Genomic DNA, 12,530 nt, shown 5'->3' on the forward strand with positions numbered 1-12,530 from the left:
CTCACTCTATCAGAAGCTGAAGCCAGGACTATAGCTAAAATGGAATTTGAAGCTGCAGCAAAATCAATTATGTTGGAATCTTTAAAGCTGGGCATAGAAATGAAGCCAAATCGTCTGTGGGGATATTACCTTTATCCAGACTGTTATAACTATGATTACAAACAAAACCCACATAATTATACAGGAACCTGTTTAGATATTGAAATAGAAAGAAATAATGAGCTTAATTGGTTGTGGAAGGAAAGCACAGCACTTTATCCATCTGTCTACCTAGAGACAGCCTTAAGATCTTCCAGAAATGCCCAACTCTTTGTTCGCAACAGAGTTCAAGAAGCCATTAGAATTTCATATGTCTCTAATTCTACTCATCCCCTTCCAGTTTTTGTATATACACGTCCAGTATTCACAGATGTCAATGAGGAATATCTCTCCCAGGTGAGTGGAGCTAGACCTTAAATATTTCAAATTTACATGGAAAGAAATTAGCAGGTGACACTTATTTAGCAAATATGCTAACTCATATCAGAAAAAAAAGTGTGTAGATTTTGTATAAAAATTAGATTAATACATTGAAGAAATTTAATCAAAAGGAACACTAAGAGGTCTATTTTCAAACATTCCTTGTGATATTTATCAAACAGTGTTTTATTCTCTGAGTAGTTCTCACATGTTGCAAAATATTACAAAGCTAGAAAGCATACTTACTACAGTAAGTCAGATAAAAGAAATTTGAGTAACCTCTTCCAAAGAGAATCAACAGAACTGGGCGATGTCTGCTTTTTAGGTTATAAGAAAAAAACTAATATATAGAAAAAAATATACATATAAATAAAAGGGAGTGTCTTTTTCTTAAAAAATGGTTTAAAAGCTAGCAAGAAAATTCTGTCCTTAGTTGTACTCAAGTAACTTTCCAAATGGTATTGCAGCATCTCATGGTTTAGTCAAGGTTAGGCTCTGATTAAGGTCTAATCATTTTATTGGATTTCTGGTTACACTCTTCCCTTCCCATTTTTATATACACCCACCCTATCAGAGATACTGCTGATCTGGGGAATCTTTTCCTGGTCATCTGGGCCATGAGGAAGGGGAAGTTAGAGGCTGTGGTCCTGGTAACTGCACTGTGTCTGGTGTTCTCTTACATCCTGGACAAAGCATCACCAGGCATTGCCCCCAGCTCTATGGATACCTTCAGAGAGCAAGGGGTGCTGCCTGGGTTCCCACTGGGCTCCTAGTTAATAATTTTAATCCTGTAATCCTTACATTCTTCCTTTTCATGTGTTGCGCCCCACAGTAAGTTGTTTTTTCCTTATTCTTTTTGTGCCCATGGTCCTCTCCCAGCCCAGATGGTCTTTAAGATTTTGTTAGGGCTGGGCTAATAGCTGACCCTAAAATGAGAACTGTACAGAAACAATTTTCCCAAATCAATCTCTGTAAAAGGCCAGAGCCATTCTCTGAAGAAAAAGTATTTCTGTTGGTGAAAGCTCTTTCTCTTGCTACTTTTCTGCTTTAGTACTTTCTAGTAACTGAAATTAAATTAAAAAAAAAAAAAAGCTGTGCTTTCCAGCCACTGCTTCAGGCAGCATTACTGAAACCAGTTACTACCAACTCTGAGCAGCCAGGAGGCAATGCAGCAAAATATAAAAATTGAAACGGTTGGAGGAGTGTATGTCATATGCCTAACTACTGTCTCAGTTCTACAGTCTTCTTTTTATAACCAGATGACATATATAAATTGGATAGAGTTGGCAACATTTTCTGGCATCACCTGTGCAACCCAATCCCATAATAAAATAACATAATTGAGAGCAGAATGTTTGCATCATGTATAATTGCTTGCTGTCTTCAAAGCATTTATTTTTGATATGTAATTTACTGTATGCATTATTCCTTTGGCCTTATGTTATAGCTTACTTCCATTTGTATGATTCTTTGCACATTTCCTCTCAGGATGACCTGGTAAACACCATTGGGGAATCTGCGGCACTGGGTGCTTCTGGAGTTGTGATCTGGGGTGATATGAATTTAACACAAAATAAGGTATGTCAGATTAATTACTATATGACATTTTTAAAGAGCAATAAAGTGAAAAAGATATAAAACATTATGATTACTTACATCATATCTTCTACTTTTAAAATGATGACTTCATATTGCCAGCAGTCTTCTCTAGTCAAAAAACAAGCACATTTGAGGCTTATGAAGATTGTCAGTGACCGTGCAGAATAAGTGTGCAATCTTTCAAAGTATCAGTGTAGGCGCTGAGTAACTGGACAAGCTACCACAATATCTGTAGGCAAGTTAGCAGTTGTTTAGGTAATTTAAGGAAATAACCCCTATGTCTTCATTACAATCCAGTTATGAAGTACAAAAAAATTACTTGTGCTTGCCCAGAACAATTTTTGAAAGATTATTCTGCTTTTCAAAAATGGTGCACTTAGCAATAATATTTAAAGCACTAGGAGGAGCCAGTCTGTGAAATTTCAGCTCCAGCCTTTTCTCTGTGTTGGAAGTAGTACTTTGATTAATTGCATTGTAAGAAAGATCTGAGTCAGAAGAGGAAAAAAATCCAATTTGTTTTAGGAAGGTCAAATACATAGTTTGACTGTTCAAATAAATCTTTCATACTAGCTCATTCATACCCAGGCAAGCTACATATAAGAAACTACTGCATGGGAAGAGTCTTCTGAAGTCTTCAAAGAGTAAAAGAACTGAAACTCTTCAGCACTGCTGGACCTCCTGTCACAGAACGCATGGCCAGATAAAACTCTGCAGCTCTGGAAGGGTCAAATTCCCAAAAGCATCCCACTTCACTCTTCTTTGTATGTGCCTGCCTTTGAGAAAGCGTTATCAGTTGCACCTGAAGTTTTTTTTGCCCATTACCCCAATACCAGAACATAGATAAGCAACAACTTTTATTGCTTGAATTTTGAGATTTATGCAAGCAAATAGAACTTTCCACAGCCCAGCCAGACTATGTATTTGTGCACTAATGACACTTCCCCCCCCCCCCCATGGCTATCACTGTGAGCCTCACTTCTGCAAGAAATGCATCAACCAAAATTTCTATGCCCAGCGTACACGGAATATATGCCAACTTCATGATCAATTAGAAGGATCAGTTCTCATAATATACTTTCAATTTGACCATTCTCCCAAAATGCTTTCCATTCAAAAATGCCATGAAAGCTCCCTACTCCTGCAGCCTAGCTATTCAGGTCAGGGGAAAATTAAGAGTCAGTCTCACAGAGATGATTAGATAGAAAAATTACTTTTCAGGCTGAAGAAGTGAGGTTTGTGTTCCAAGATCACTTCAAGCCATTCAAGACATAAAAAGGAACTTCAGTACTGCATGTAACTTCTTTAAATGCATTTGATTCAAAATGCCACATGAAATATACAGATAAAATGAAAGCTTAAAGTCATCTGCTTTCTGATGTGCTTTTTGTAACATGTCCAGCAACCACCCAACATAAATTTGCTGTGATCCTTGAACTATAAAGCAGCTTCTCAGATAAGCTTCCTTCCAACAACCAGTTACAACTATTATCAAAACCTCAGGAGAAACATTCATAGATATCCACTGCGGTACTGTTATTAGAACAGCATTTTAGTGGTTTCCATACTAAACTATGCAGATATTATGTTCTTTTCACAGAACACCTGTAGAGCTCTGGACAACTACCTTAGGAGGACTTTGACCCCATACCTCATCAATGTCACGATGGCAGCCAGAATCTGTAGCCAAGTGTTATGCCAAAACTCTGGTGCCTGCGCACGGAAAAAATGGAATTCCAGTGACTACCTTCACCTGAACCCTGAGAATATTGTCATTCAAATGACAAAGGATGGAAAATATACTCTACAAGGGCAACCAGCATTTCAGGATCTGCAAACATTCATAGAAAAATTTGACTGTCACTGTTATGCAGGGCACAGTTGTGAACCTAGAGCTGATATAAATGACATCCATTACCTCCATGCTTGCATTTCAGAAGATATTTGCATTCAGATATCCTCAAATTCGCTGTCTAATATAGAAGCCTCTGATGAAAAGATCCTGTCTAACAGAACTGTATTTTCATTTACCTCTCAGAGTAAGGCAACGTTACCTACACATCCTGAAATAGAAGATTTCCAATCTACCATTGGAAATAATATACACAATATAACAACTGCAGAATATAACACTGTCACAGCTGTCACTAGATACGATTTGGAAGCAAATGATACTCGTACTTTCAGTAGTTCTTCATCTTGTAAGAAAAGGATGTTTATTGTGTTCTGTTTAGTTCTAATTTTGAGAACCTTAATATAAATGACCCACAGAAGAGAGAATATTCTTTTCCATGGCTGTGTCTGAAATTCTAAAGTTTCTATTTACAAAGAAAAAGAATTCCTGAAAGGCATATGGTCTTATCTGTATCAGGTAACTTTTTTCTATTCCATAGGTGATACTTCAGCTTGAATGTATTTCTTCAGTTTAGTTCTATAAACTACTATTTGTGCCAAAGATATACTGGTCTGTATATACTGATTATACCATATGAAAGGATAATCCAGAATAAGGAACATTTTTTTACAGTTTACATTTTTAACAGTTATATTTGAAAAAAATTATTTTTTGTTGATAATGCCATTCTGTATACTTCAAGTTAAGCCAGTTAAGTACATCTCCACCTGGATTTCATGAATCTCAGCAGTCAACAGATTTGATTTTCTATGCAGGAATTAATTTCATTCCGTATGATAATTACCTCAAAAATATTTGGCTTAACTTTAGATCTGTGGGACTTTCAGCATAAAATTTATCTGATTAATTTAATGTTTCTCCAGTTTTCACAATATCTACAGGGACACTGTGGTTTTTATTTTAATTAAACATATTAATAACTTTTCAAAAGGTTCTAACTTTAACGTAAATGTTGACTTCAAATATTACAGTTTCATCATTTAAAATTTGAGCTGTAGCGGTTTATCCTTCTTTCTTTCTTCTCCTCTTCTTCTCCCAAGCCCTTGCCCTTATTTCAGATGTCTGCTCCCTAGCTTTCAGTTGTTTTGCCTGGCCAGTACTCACAACTCATCTGATCTGCTGCTGCACTCCCTACCAGCACTGGTCCCCAGTCCTAGTTCTCTGTCCAGCCAGACCTAGCAACTGGATAGGCCTGTCTGTGCCACTTGGACAGAAGCCTGTGAGCATGGAACTTTATGCGTGAGTGTTTCCTGAGCAGTCTCTTTGGTGGAAACCAGTTTGTTCCTTAGGAAAACCCAGCAGTGGAGGCTGCAAGATGCACTGATGCTGGGCACCTGGGACTCCCTTTCTTCACTCCCAGTGCCTGTGATCCCCAGCCTCAGGACCACCTTTTTGATCCAGTCTGCTGACAGAACTAGGACTATTTGCTTAATATGATTTCATTGCCAAAAGCAGTGTTACAGTAGCAGAGATACCTCAGAAGAAAACTACTCCCAGTATCATATCAAGAGACTAGTTATGATTTACGTATAGTCAGTTTAAGCATCTGGAAGCAACTTTTTCAAATTATTATGTCAGATGATTAATAGACAGCTGGACTTCTGATGGGTGAAGAGTAGCTGCTCTCATGGATACATTAAAAAAGTCTCCCTAGAGCTAGGGGTGATCTGCATAAATGAATCACCACCTCCCACAGATACAACCTTCCTCACTCATGGAAATACCTGGGATTGCAATAGAATAGCCTTTTATTTATTAAAAGTTCATGCCTTAATCTATCAGAAAACACATATTATATCCATTGCCTTTGAATTTTCAGGTTGTCAGTCATAACAGACGTGCAAAAATATAGATTAAGCATTTAGATTTAACACAGAGAAATAATGTTTTATGGCTTTTAGACAGCAAATTGGACTAGATGATCTTTTGAGGTTCCTTCCAATCTCTAACATTCTGTGATTCTGTGAAATTATCAAGAGGAAGTGACCATTTGCTCATTGCAGTTATGGTGTTAAGTCCACAAGTCAAAGCTATTTCTGCTATCAATGTTCCAAGTAGAATTATGAATAAAAATTATATTTGTAGCAGACTGTCTGGCACAAAAGAAGCCATCTGTTTTTGATCACCTCTGTAAAAACATGGTTTTTTTCACTGCAGCTTTGATATTGATTATTTGATCTTGGGTAAACAAAAGCCATGATATCATAATTCCTGTACCTGAGGTCCCTCCCTTTCACACTGCTGTTCTTGTAACTATTAAAGGGTTTCTAAAAACTGGAAACATCACTGGTAATGCCTTAGCATATGTTATATGACTTACATGAAGTTTTATTTTTTCCAGTAGAATGCTTTCAACATGGATAAAATTTTATGCTGGCACACAGAGTTCTAGTTCAAAGGCTGCACTGCTTTGTTAAATGATTGGCAAAGTTTCCTGAAGTTATGCTTGTTTGCATCAAGTGCTCTGAAAGATACTGGATGTGTAGCACTTTGTGATAAGAGAGCTTGCAGGTTCACAAAATCTACAAGTCTTGCCATAAATATTTTTGACTATTAGCCAAGTAACAGCAAACAGAGCCTTTATGACAGGGAAAGCGTGAAATCACCAGAAAAGGAGAATGAGAAGTTAAAATCATAGAAGAGTTGAGACAGAGCACCCAGGACCTCCCAGGAACTGTAGGGGAAGTGAACTGCCAAGTGAAAGAGTGAAGCAGTTGGGGAATGTGGACAGACCAGCCTCTTCCCATTCAACAGATTTTATCTACCTGGCATTTAATACCAACAACCTTTCCCTGAGGCCCACTGTAAAGACACAGTAGTAACCCATATGTTAGATTAGACCTATCCATCTGATCCCATCTCTTATTTCTTGAGAGCAGACAGGAACAGAATAGTAAAAGGAAGGTGAGAGGAAAGCGGACTATTGCAATAAACTATCCACAGAAATGTGTCTTCCTAAGTGCCATTCATAAAAGCTGTCTGTCTTGTGCTCCGATACACAATGCTTTACCAGCCACCTTCTGAATGTTGATTTGTGATATTTATGTTACCTACATGTATCTGCAATTCAGGCTTTAAATCCTACAAACTTCTTGTCTTGGTGAGATTCAGGCCAGCTACCCGCTGTGTAAAATTACAGTATTTTCCAAATACATTATTTTGCTCTGTGTTATGTTTGTCTTGCCTATATTCTGTTGAGTCACCATGGAGTCAACAAGTCTCCATGGAGTAAGGTATGAAAAAAGAAGGAAAAGGGGTGCTACGTCTTCCATTGCTGGTGACCATCTTATACTCAAAGCCAAACTTGTATTCTGCTAAAGCAGACCACCCCTCCACCCCCAATTCACCTTCCATTCACTGCATTTCCTGTAATCATTAGTTATCTCAGTAACCTTAATATTTCAGGTTTTTATGTTGTATTTTTCTAAAGATTAAATGCTAGACAAATGTTCATTTCACTTTTATTGTTATTCATTATTTTGTACTTCTCCCATTGAAGGAGAATTCAGGCTGGCAGTACTCAGGGACTGGTGAATGCTAAAATGAGCTTGAGGAAGTGGTCTAAATTAAAGTCATTTAATTACCTCCAGTGCCCTCCTTCAATGTGTAGAAATTTTGCTAAAATTTCAATTGAAATTCTGCTTCTCTATCTGAAGAATGTGGATCTGGTTTATTGTGTTGCTTATTCTTGGACAGCCAAAGATATTGGCACTTTTAAGAGAGACACCTATTGGCACTTACAGAATCGGAACAGAAGTGAAATCATAGTTTATTCCCTTCCTTACAGTTTCTTGCTTCTCTGTACTAAAAATAAGAACATGAAGAGAGATTTTGAGAGACAGGCCAATAAGACCACTTTGTAGAAAGCCTAGAATGTGACTAGCATCCCAATAAGTCCAGCAAAATTTGCTTTAATCCCTGCATCACACTGGGACACCCTATTGCATATATATCGGCCAAGAATTGTCAGGAAAATTTCAGACTTCTGCAATATGCACTAGACAACTCCCAGACACAGATTAGATTTGTACATGTACCTATCCATCACTTTCCAATACAAACAACAAGACAGCAAAGACAGTTACATACTTTTAGAACATATTCAGTTATGGAGCATTGATGACCTTTTTAAGAAAACAACTAAATGCTGTCCTTCAAGCATATACACTTAAAACTTACTTGAAAGGTTTTTCACAGTGTGCTTGTGCAAGCCCCTTTGCACTGGCAGATACCCATTCTGCCAAAGCAAAACAGCCTCCAAAATCAGGGTCTGAGATTTCAAGATAGGATCATGAGTTTCATTCCAAAGAATAACATTGATACAAAACAATGTTTATTGGATAGCTTAAAAAAAACATACTGCTTTATTTAACGACTTCATCTTTTTTAAAGAAAATTATTTTTTGTTGTTCTTTCTTGGCATTTTTTTTCCTGTCTTACTGAAAACCATTGTAGATGTGTCTGGAAACAGATTCAAAAAGCTTACTGGTCTAACTTCATCCTTTAACACTTCTAAATGTTTCCTGATGTATGGCTATCCCAGACCATTCTTATTTGTTTTTCTGGGAAGACTCCACTGAAATTTAACCCAGTATCATGGCATTTTCTTTATGATGATAGTCATGTAAACTATTCAAGATCAATCCGAAGTTTTTGTGTATACTAGTGAAGGATCAGGGTCTTTAGACCTTCTTTCATGTAGGTGTTCTGAACCTTTCACAGCTACTTTTCTCTTCGCTGTCAGTAGTAGGCAGCACTGCTAAATCTTCATCCTTTTGTTGTCCCCTTGCTACATACCAGAAAGTAAAGGGCAAGGAGGTGAAGGGCACCTAACAATATTAGCATCCTTAAGGGAATAACTTTGCACTTCATTATGTTCACTAATGTGTTAGCACCATCACGGTTTATTGATTATAGTGCTCCCTGGCCAGTAGTAATTAGATGTCATTTTGCAGTGTATGCTTGTATAACTCCTAGTTTATAGCTGATAAGGTATTTACTGAAAAGTAATCAGACACAGACGGTATGAGAATTAATATGAATCACTAAATTCTATAATCAGCCAACGTTTTGTTTCTGTGCACACAATTCCAGAGCATCGTGTTCAGTGGCATATATATGCAGACATCAGACAATAATGCAGTCACCTTTCTCTGCCTTTGTTTTCATCTCAGAAAATATATTTTTCAACAGAACTTCAAGATCCTGCAAAAGAAATACACCACATATTGGCAGTATCCCGGAGCATGCTGGTCCCTCAGGCTGCTAACTGGTTGAGACAAGATGATAGCTTGCCAGTGTCAAGTGATGATTTCCTGAGGCAGGGACCTAGCAACTACCCTTTTAAAGGGAAGCTAAGGGCACCCTGCAGTCCCATAATGATAATATGGTTAATTTCACAAAAAAGCATGAAGTACATTAATGCTGGGACTAATAATGCACAGACTTAGGCCGTAAGTCCTATGCATTGTTTCAGTTTTCATGCCACATCTACCAAACTTAAGTATCCAAAATGCAGAGTTCTTGAGATAAAACCTTAATCTGCCCCACTCTGTCAGTGTAACAGTCCTTACAGAAATCTTTTTTTACTCCTTCCTTCACTGGAGTGTGTGAAAAATTATTAAGATACATACTAAAGAGTTGCTGACACTCCAGCCAGCAGAGGTCACGGACAATACACATAGGCACTGGCGGGTACCTTACAATGCTTTCACTGAAAAGTTCAATACAATCTTTCTATTCTCTTTAGCAAAGCAGCTGCTTGACTCTGGCCTACAAACAGAAACTGGTCTCTCACTAATGCAATGCCTCATTAGCAGAAAAGATGTATGGCTTATTCTACAGAGTTTTTTTTTTTTTTCCCAAATACCTGGTATATCAGGATAAACCTGAAAATATCAGAGTGAGACATCACCTCCTCATGCTCTCCTCCCTGGAGATTTAATTCAGCTGAACGCTTCTTCTCATTAAGATCTTCACCTGTCACTAAAATCCAGGCTTAAACTACCAATAATGTGATCTGATGTCTTTGGTGGTACTCTGACTAGAGATGTGGGTCCCAAACATCTTGTCTCTCCCCAAATGTGGAAATATCTGGATATGCAGTGCCGGTTCAGGTCAAGTTTTGCTGACTATGTATTTATAGCATCACCACCATCATAATCTGAAATGTAAGATCCACTGTTATAAATTTTTATAGCACAAATAAGTCTCTGCAATGGAGTAAGCTGCTTCAGAGACAGAGCACTTGGAAGACTCAATACACCAGGTGCTACATGGCTCCATAACACTGCTAAACTGGTCCTGAAGTGTGTAAATCTCAACAGACAAGAGAAAAGTGAAATATTATATCAGTGGTTAAATTTTTCCCAGAAAGATTAAGTGGCTTGTCTACAGTCAAGCAGGATAATGAATTGTGACATTCTGTGCTCCAGCTCAGGCTTTTAGCTGTAAGAACAAATGTCCTCTGAGCTGCTAATTCTAGCAAAGTAGCAATATTTTTACATACAAGATTCTATTACCAAACAGTCTGCAAAATAAAGAATTGCCTGTCATATAGTTTGACACAAAAGATAGATTTAAAAAAAAAATATAACAGATCTTTGAACTTGGACAAACACTCCTGACTGCAGTCAGTGTATAGCCGAATTAATGCATTAGAAATCTGTCCATCCTCTGCTGTCCTTTTGCAATGATATGACAGAATTTATCTTTTCAGAATATGTTACTCTGTCTGCAATATATTGTTTCTTTAAGTTTCCATGATTATGAGCCTTAAGCAGTACTGCAGAATTAAAAAATTTGTGCAAAAATTCTTGCAAAAATAGAGACCGCTCTATTTTATGTGAGTTTTTCCCTATGCAGTAATCAGAACTTCTTCATTCACAGAAACCACACTGACAAATGGATTATCTGCATTCCACACATTGCCAGCTAGGTGATATGTGGAGATGTGAGAAATTCTTATACTTTTCAGTTTTAAGGCATCCAGAAACATTTCACCTATTCACTCAAAATTCAGTAATTGCTTTGGTTGAAACCAGTTTTTAAAAATAACAAGATACATAGCAGAAAAATAAGAGTATTTTGCCTGTAAATTATTTCCTGAGGTCCTTTAACCCATCCAACCAGGATAACACATTTTGTCAATGTCAGCTTTTTTACCCATGTCTCCAGTGATCCCCTTATGTTTAGAATAAATGGCAATTGCCTGGCAAATCTGTGGCTGCCATCTGAGGCGAGGTTGTACCTACAAACTGAACGGCCATCCGGCTGCTACCAAGAGGCAAGTAAAACATCTGAGTTCTGCTCACTTTCCCTCAATGCAGGACATGATCATGTTCCTCTCTTTCACCATGACAGCAATTTTCAAGAAACTTTGAAAGCTGTACCATGCTCTGAAACTGCTGGAGACACTATGAATTCCTCAATTCTAAGTGTAGTACCCAAAATTCTGACTCTAACCCAAAACACCAATGCTATCGAATAGCATTAGGACAAAGAGACTACCTGTATCAAGGGCAGCACCTTACACTACTGGAAGAAAAAAAAAAAAAGAAAAAAAAAAAGTGCCTCATTTTGTTTGTTTGGGACTCGCAACTTAAATCTGTCTGCTTTCCTCCAGATTTTATATTAAGCAATGAAAAATAATGCCCTTACATTACCATTGGGTGGCAGGGCCAGCTCCAGTGCCCAGTTTCCTGGAACTGCTCAATTAAATTTAAAAGGGTAAATAAATTAGTATCTTCAAAAAAATCTTAGAATTATACTGAGTCATTCTGACTGTTATCTACAACCAGGGCATGAAAAAGCCTTTACAGCTAGCCCAGAACCAATTCCTCTTGACAGCAAAGTCACAAGAGCTTCCAGGTTTTGTGGTCTAACTGATGTAATCAGTGAGGTTTGTCACAAATTCCATTCCCTAAAATGCTGAGTTAAGTCTCCAAAGTAAGCATGAAAAACGAATTTCAAAATGTGTTGATGCATTTGCTGTGTTTCAATAGTATAAGTACCCACAGTAAATTTGTGAAGTTCTTTGTTTATACCCATATGAAAGTCCCTCCTCAGCCAACCCCATGACTGTAACCTTCTAGAGCATCCCGTCATTTCAGTAACAATTTCAGAGACTGGCAGATGGTTCCAGGTTGTGTTAGCTCTGTATTTATGGGGAAAACAAGCCTTTCTCTAATGTGCGGCAAGACAATAATTAAATATCCCTTATCCAGTGCAGACGGATGATTCCTTGTGAAGCAGCATGTTCCGACATTGCCCACTATACGAAACCACTGTCACAAGCATCTCTTGTTGAGGCAAGGAGGCATGCTAAAGGAGATTCTCCAAAAACTGTCAGAAGAGAACCCAAGTAAAGCCACAGTTTAGCTCTGGATCTGAAAGCCTGTCCCCGCACAAGGAACGATTCATGAAGAGTTTCATAGGAAGAGTGGAGGTCCTCGGGGTGTGACAACTGCCGTCCCTGGTGGCGAAGGACCTACAAAATCGATCGTGTCAAGGAGAGCAGGTCCACCAACCCTCATAAGCCAGAGCTGCAACGGCGGCCCTC

General features: G+C 38.0%; 1 protein-coding gene across 1 annotated transcript in view; it reads left to right on the forward strand.

Moving 5' to 3' along the window:
- The window catches only part of SPAM1 (sperm adhesion molecule 1 (PH-20 hyaluronidase, zona pellucida binding)), a 4,861-nt gene extending 546 nt beyond the window's left edge, over nucleotides 1-4,315 (forward strand). Inside the window, exons 1-3 of the mRNA XM_010073134.1 lie at nucleotides 1-435; nucleotides 1,948-2,037; nucleotides 3,656-4,315. The exon at nucleotides 1-435 is cut by the window's left edge and continues 546 nt beyond it. Of these exons, the coding sequence (XP_010071436.1) occupies nucleotides 1-435; nucleotides 1,948-2,037; nucleotides 3,656-4,315 (1,185 nt within the window). The remainder of the gene's footprint in view (nucleotides 436-1,947; nucleotides 2,038-3,655) is intronic.
- The last annotated feature ends 8,215 nt before the right edge of the window (nucleotides 4,316-12,530 follow it).

This window comes from Pterocles gutturalis, unplaced genomic scaffold, assembly GCF_000699245.1.
Source record: "Pterocles gutturalis isolate BGI_N339 unplaced genomic scaffold, ASM69924v1 scaffold3447, whole genome shotgun sequence".
NCBI lineage: Eukaryota > Metazoa > Chordata > Aves > Pterocliformes > Pteroclidae > Pterocles > Pterocles gutturalis.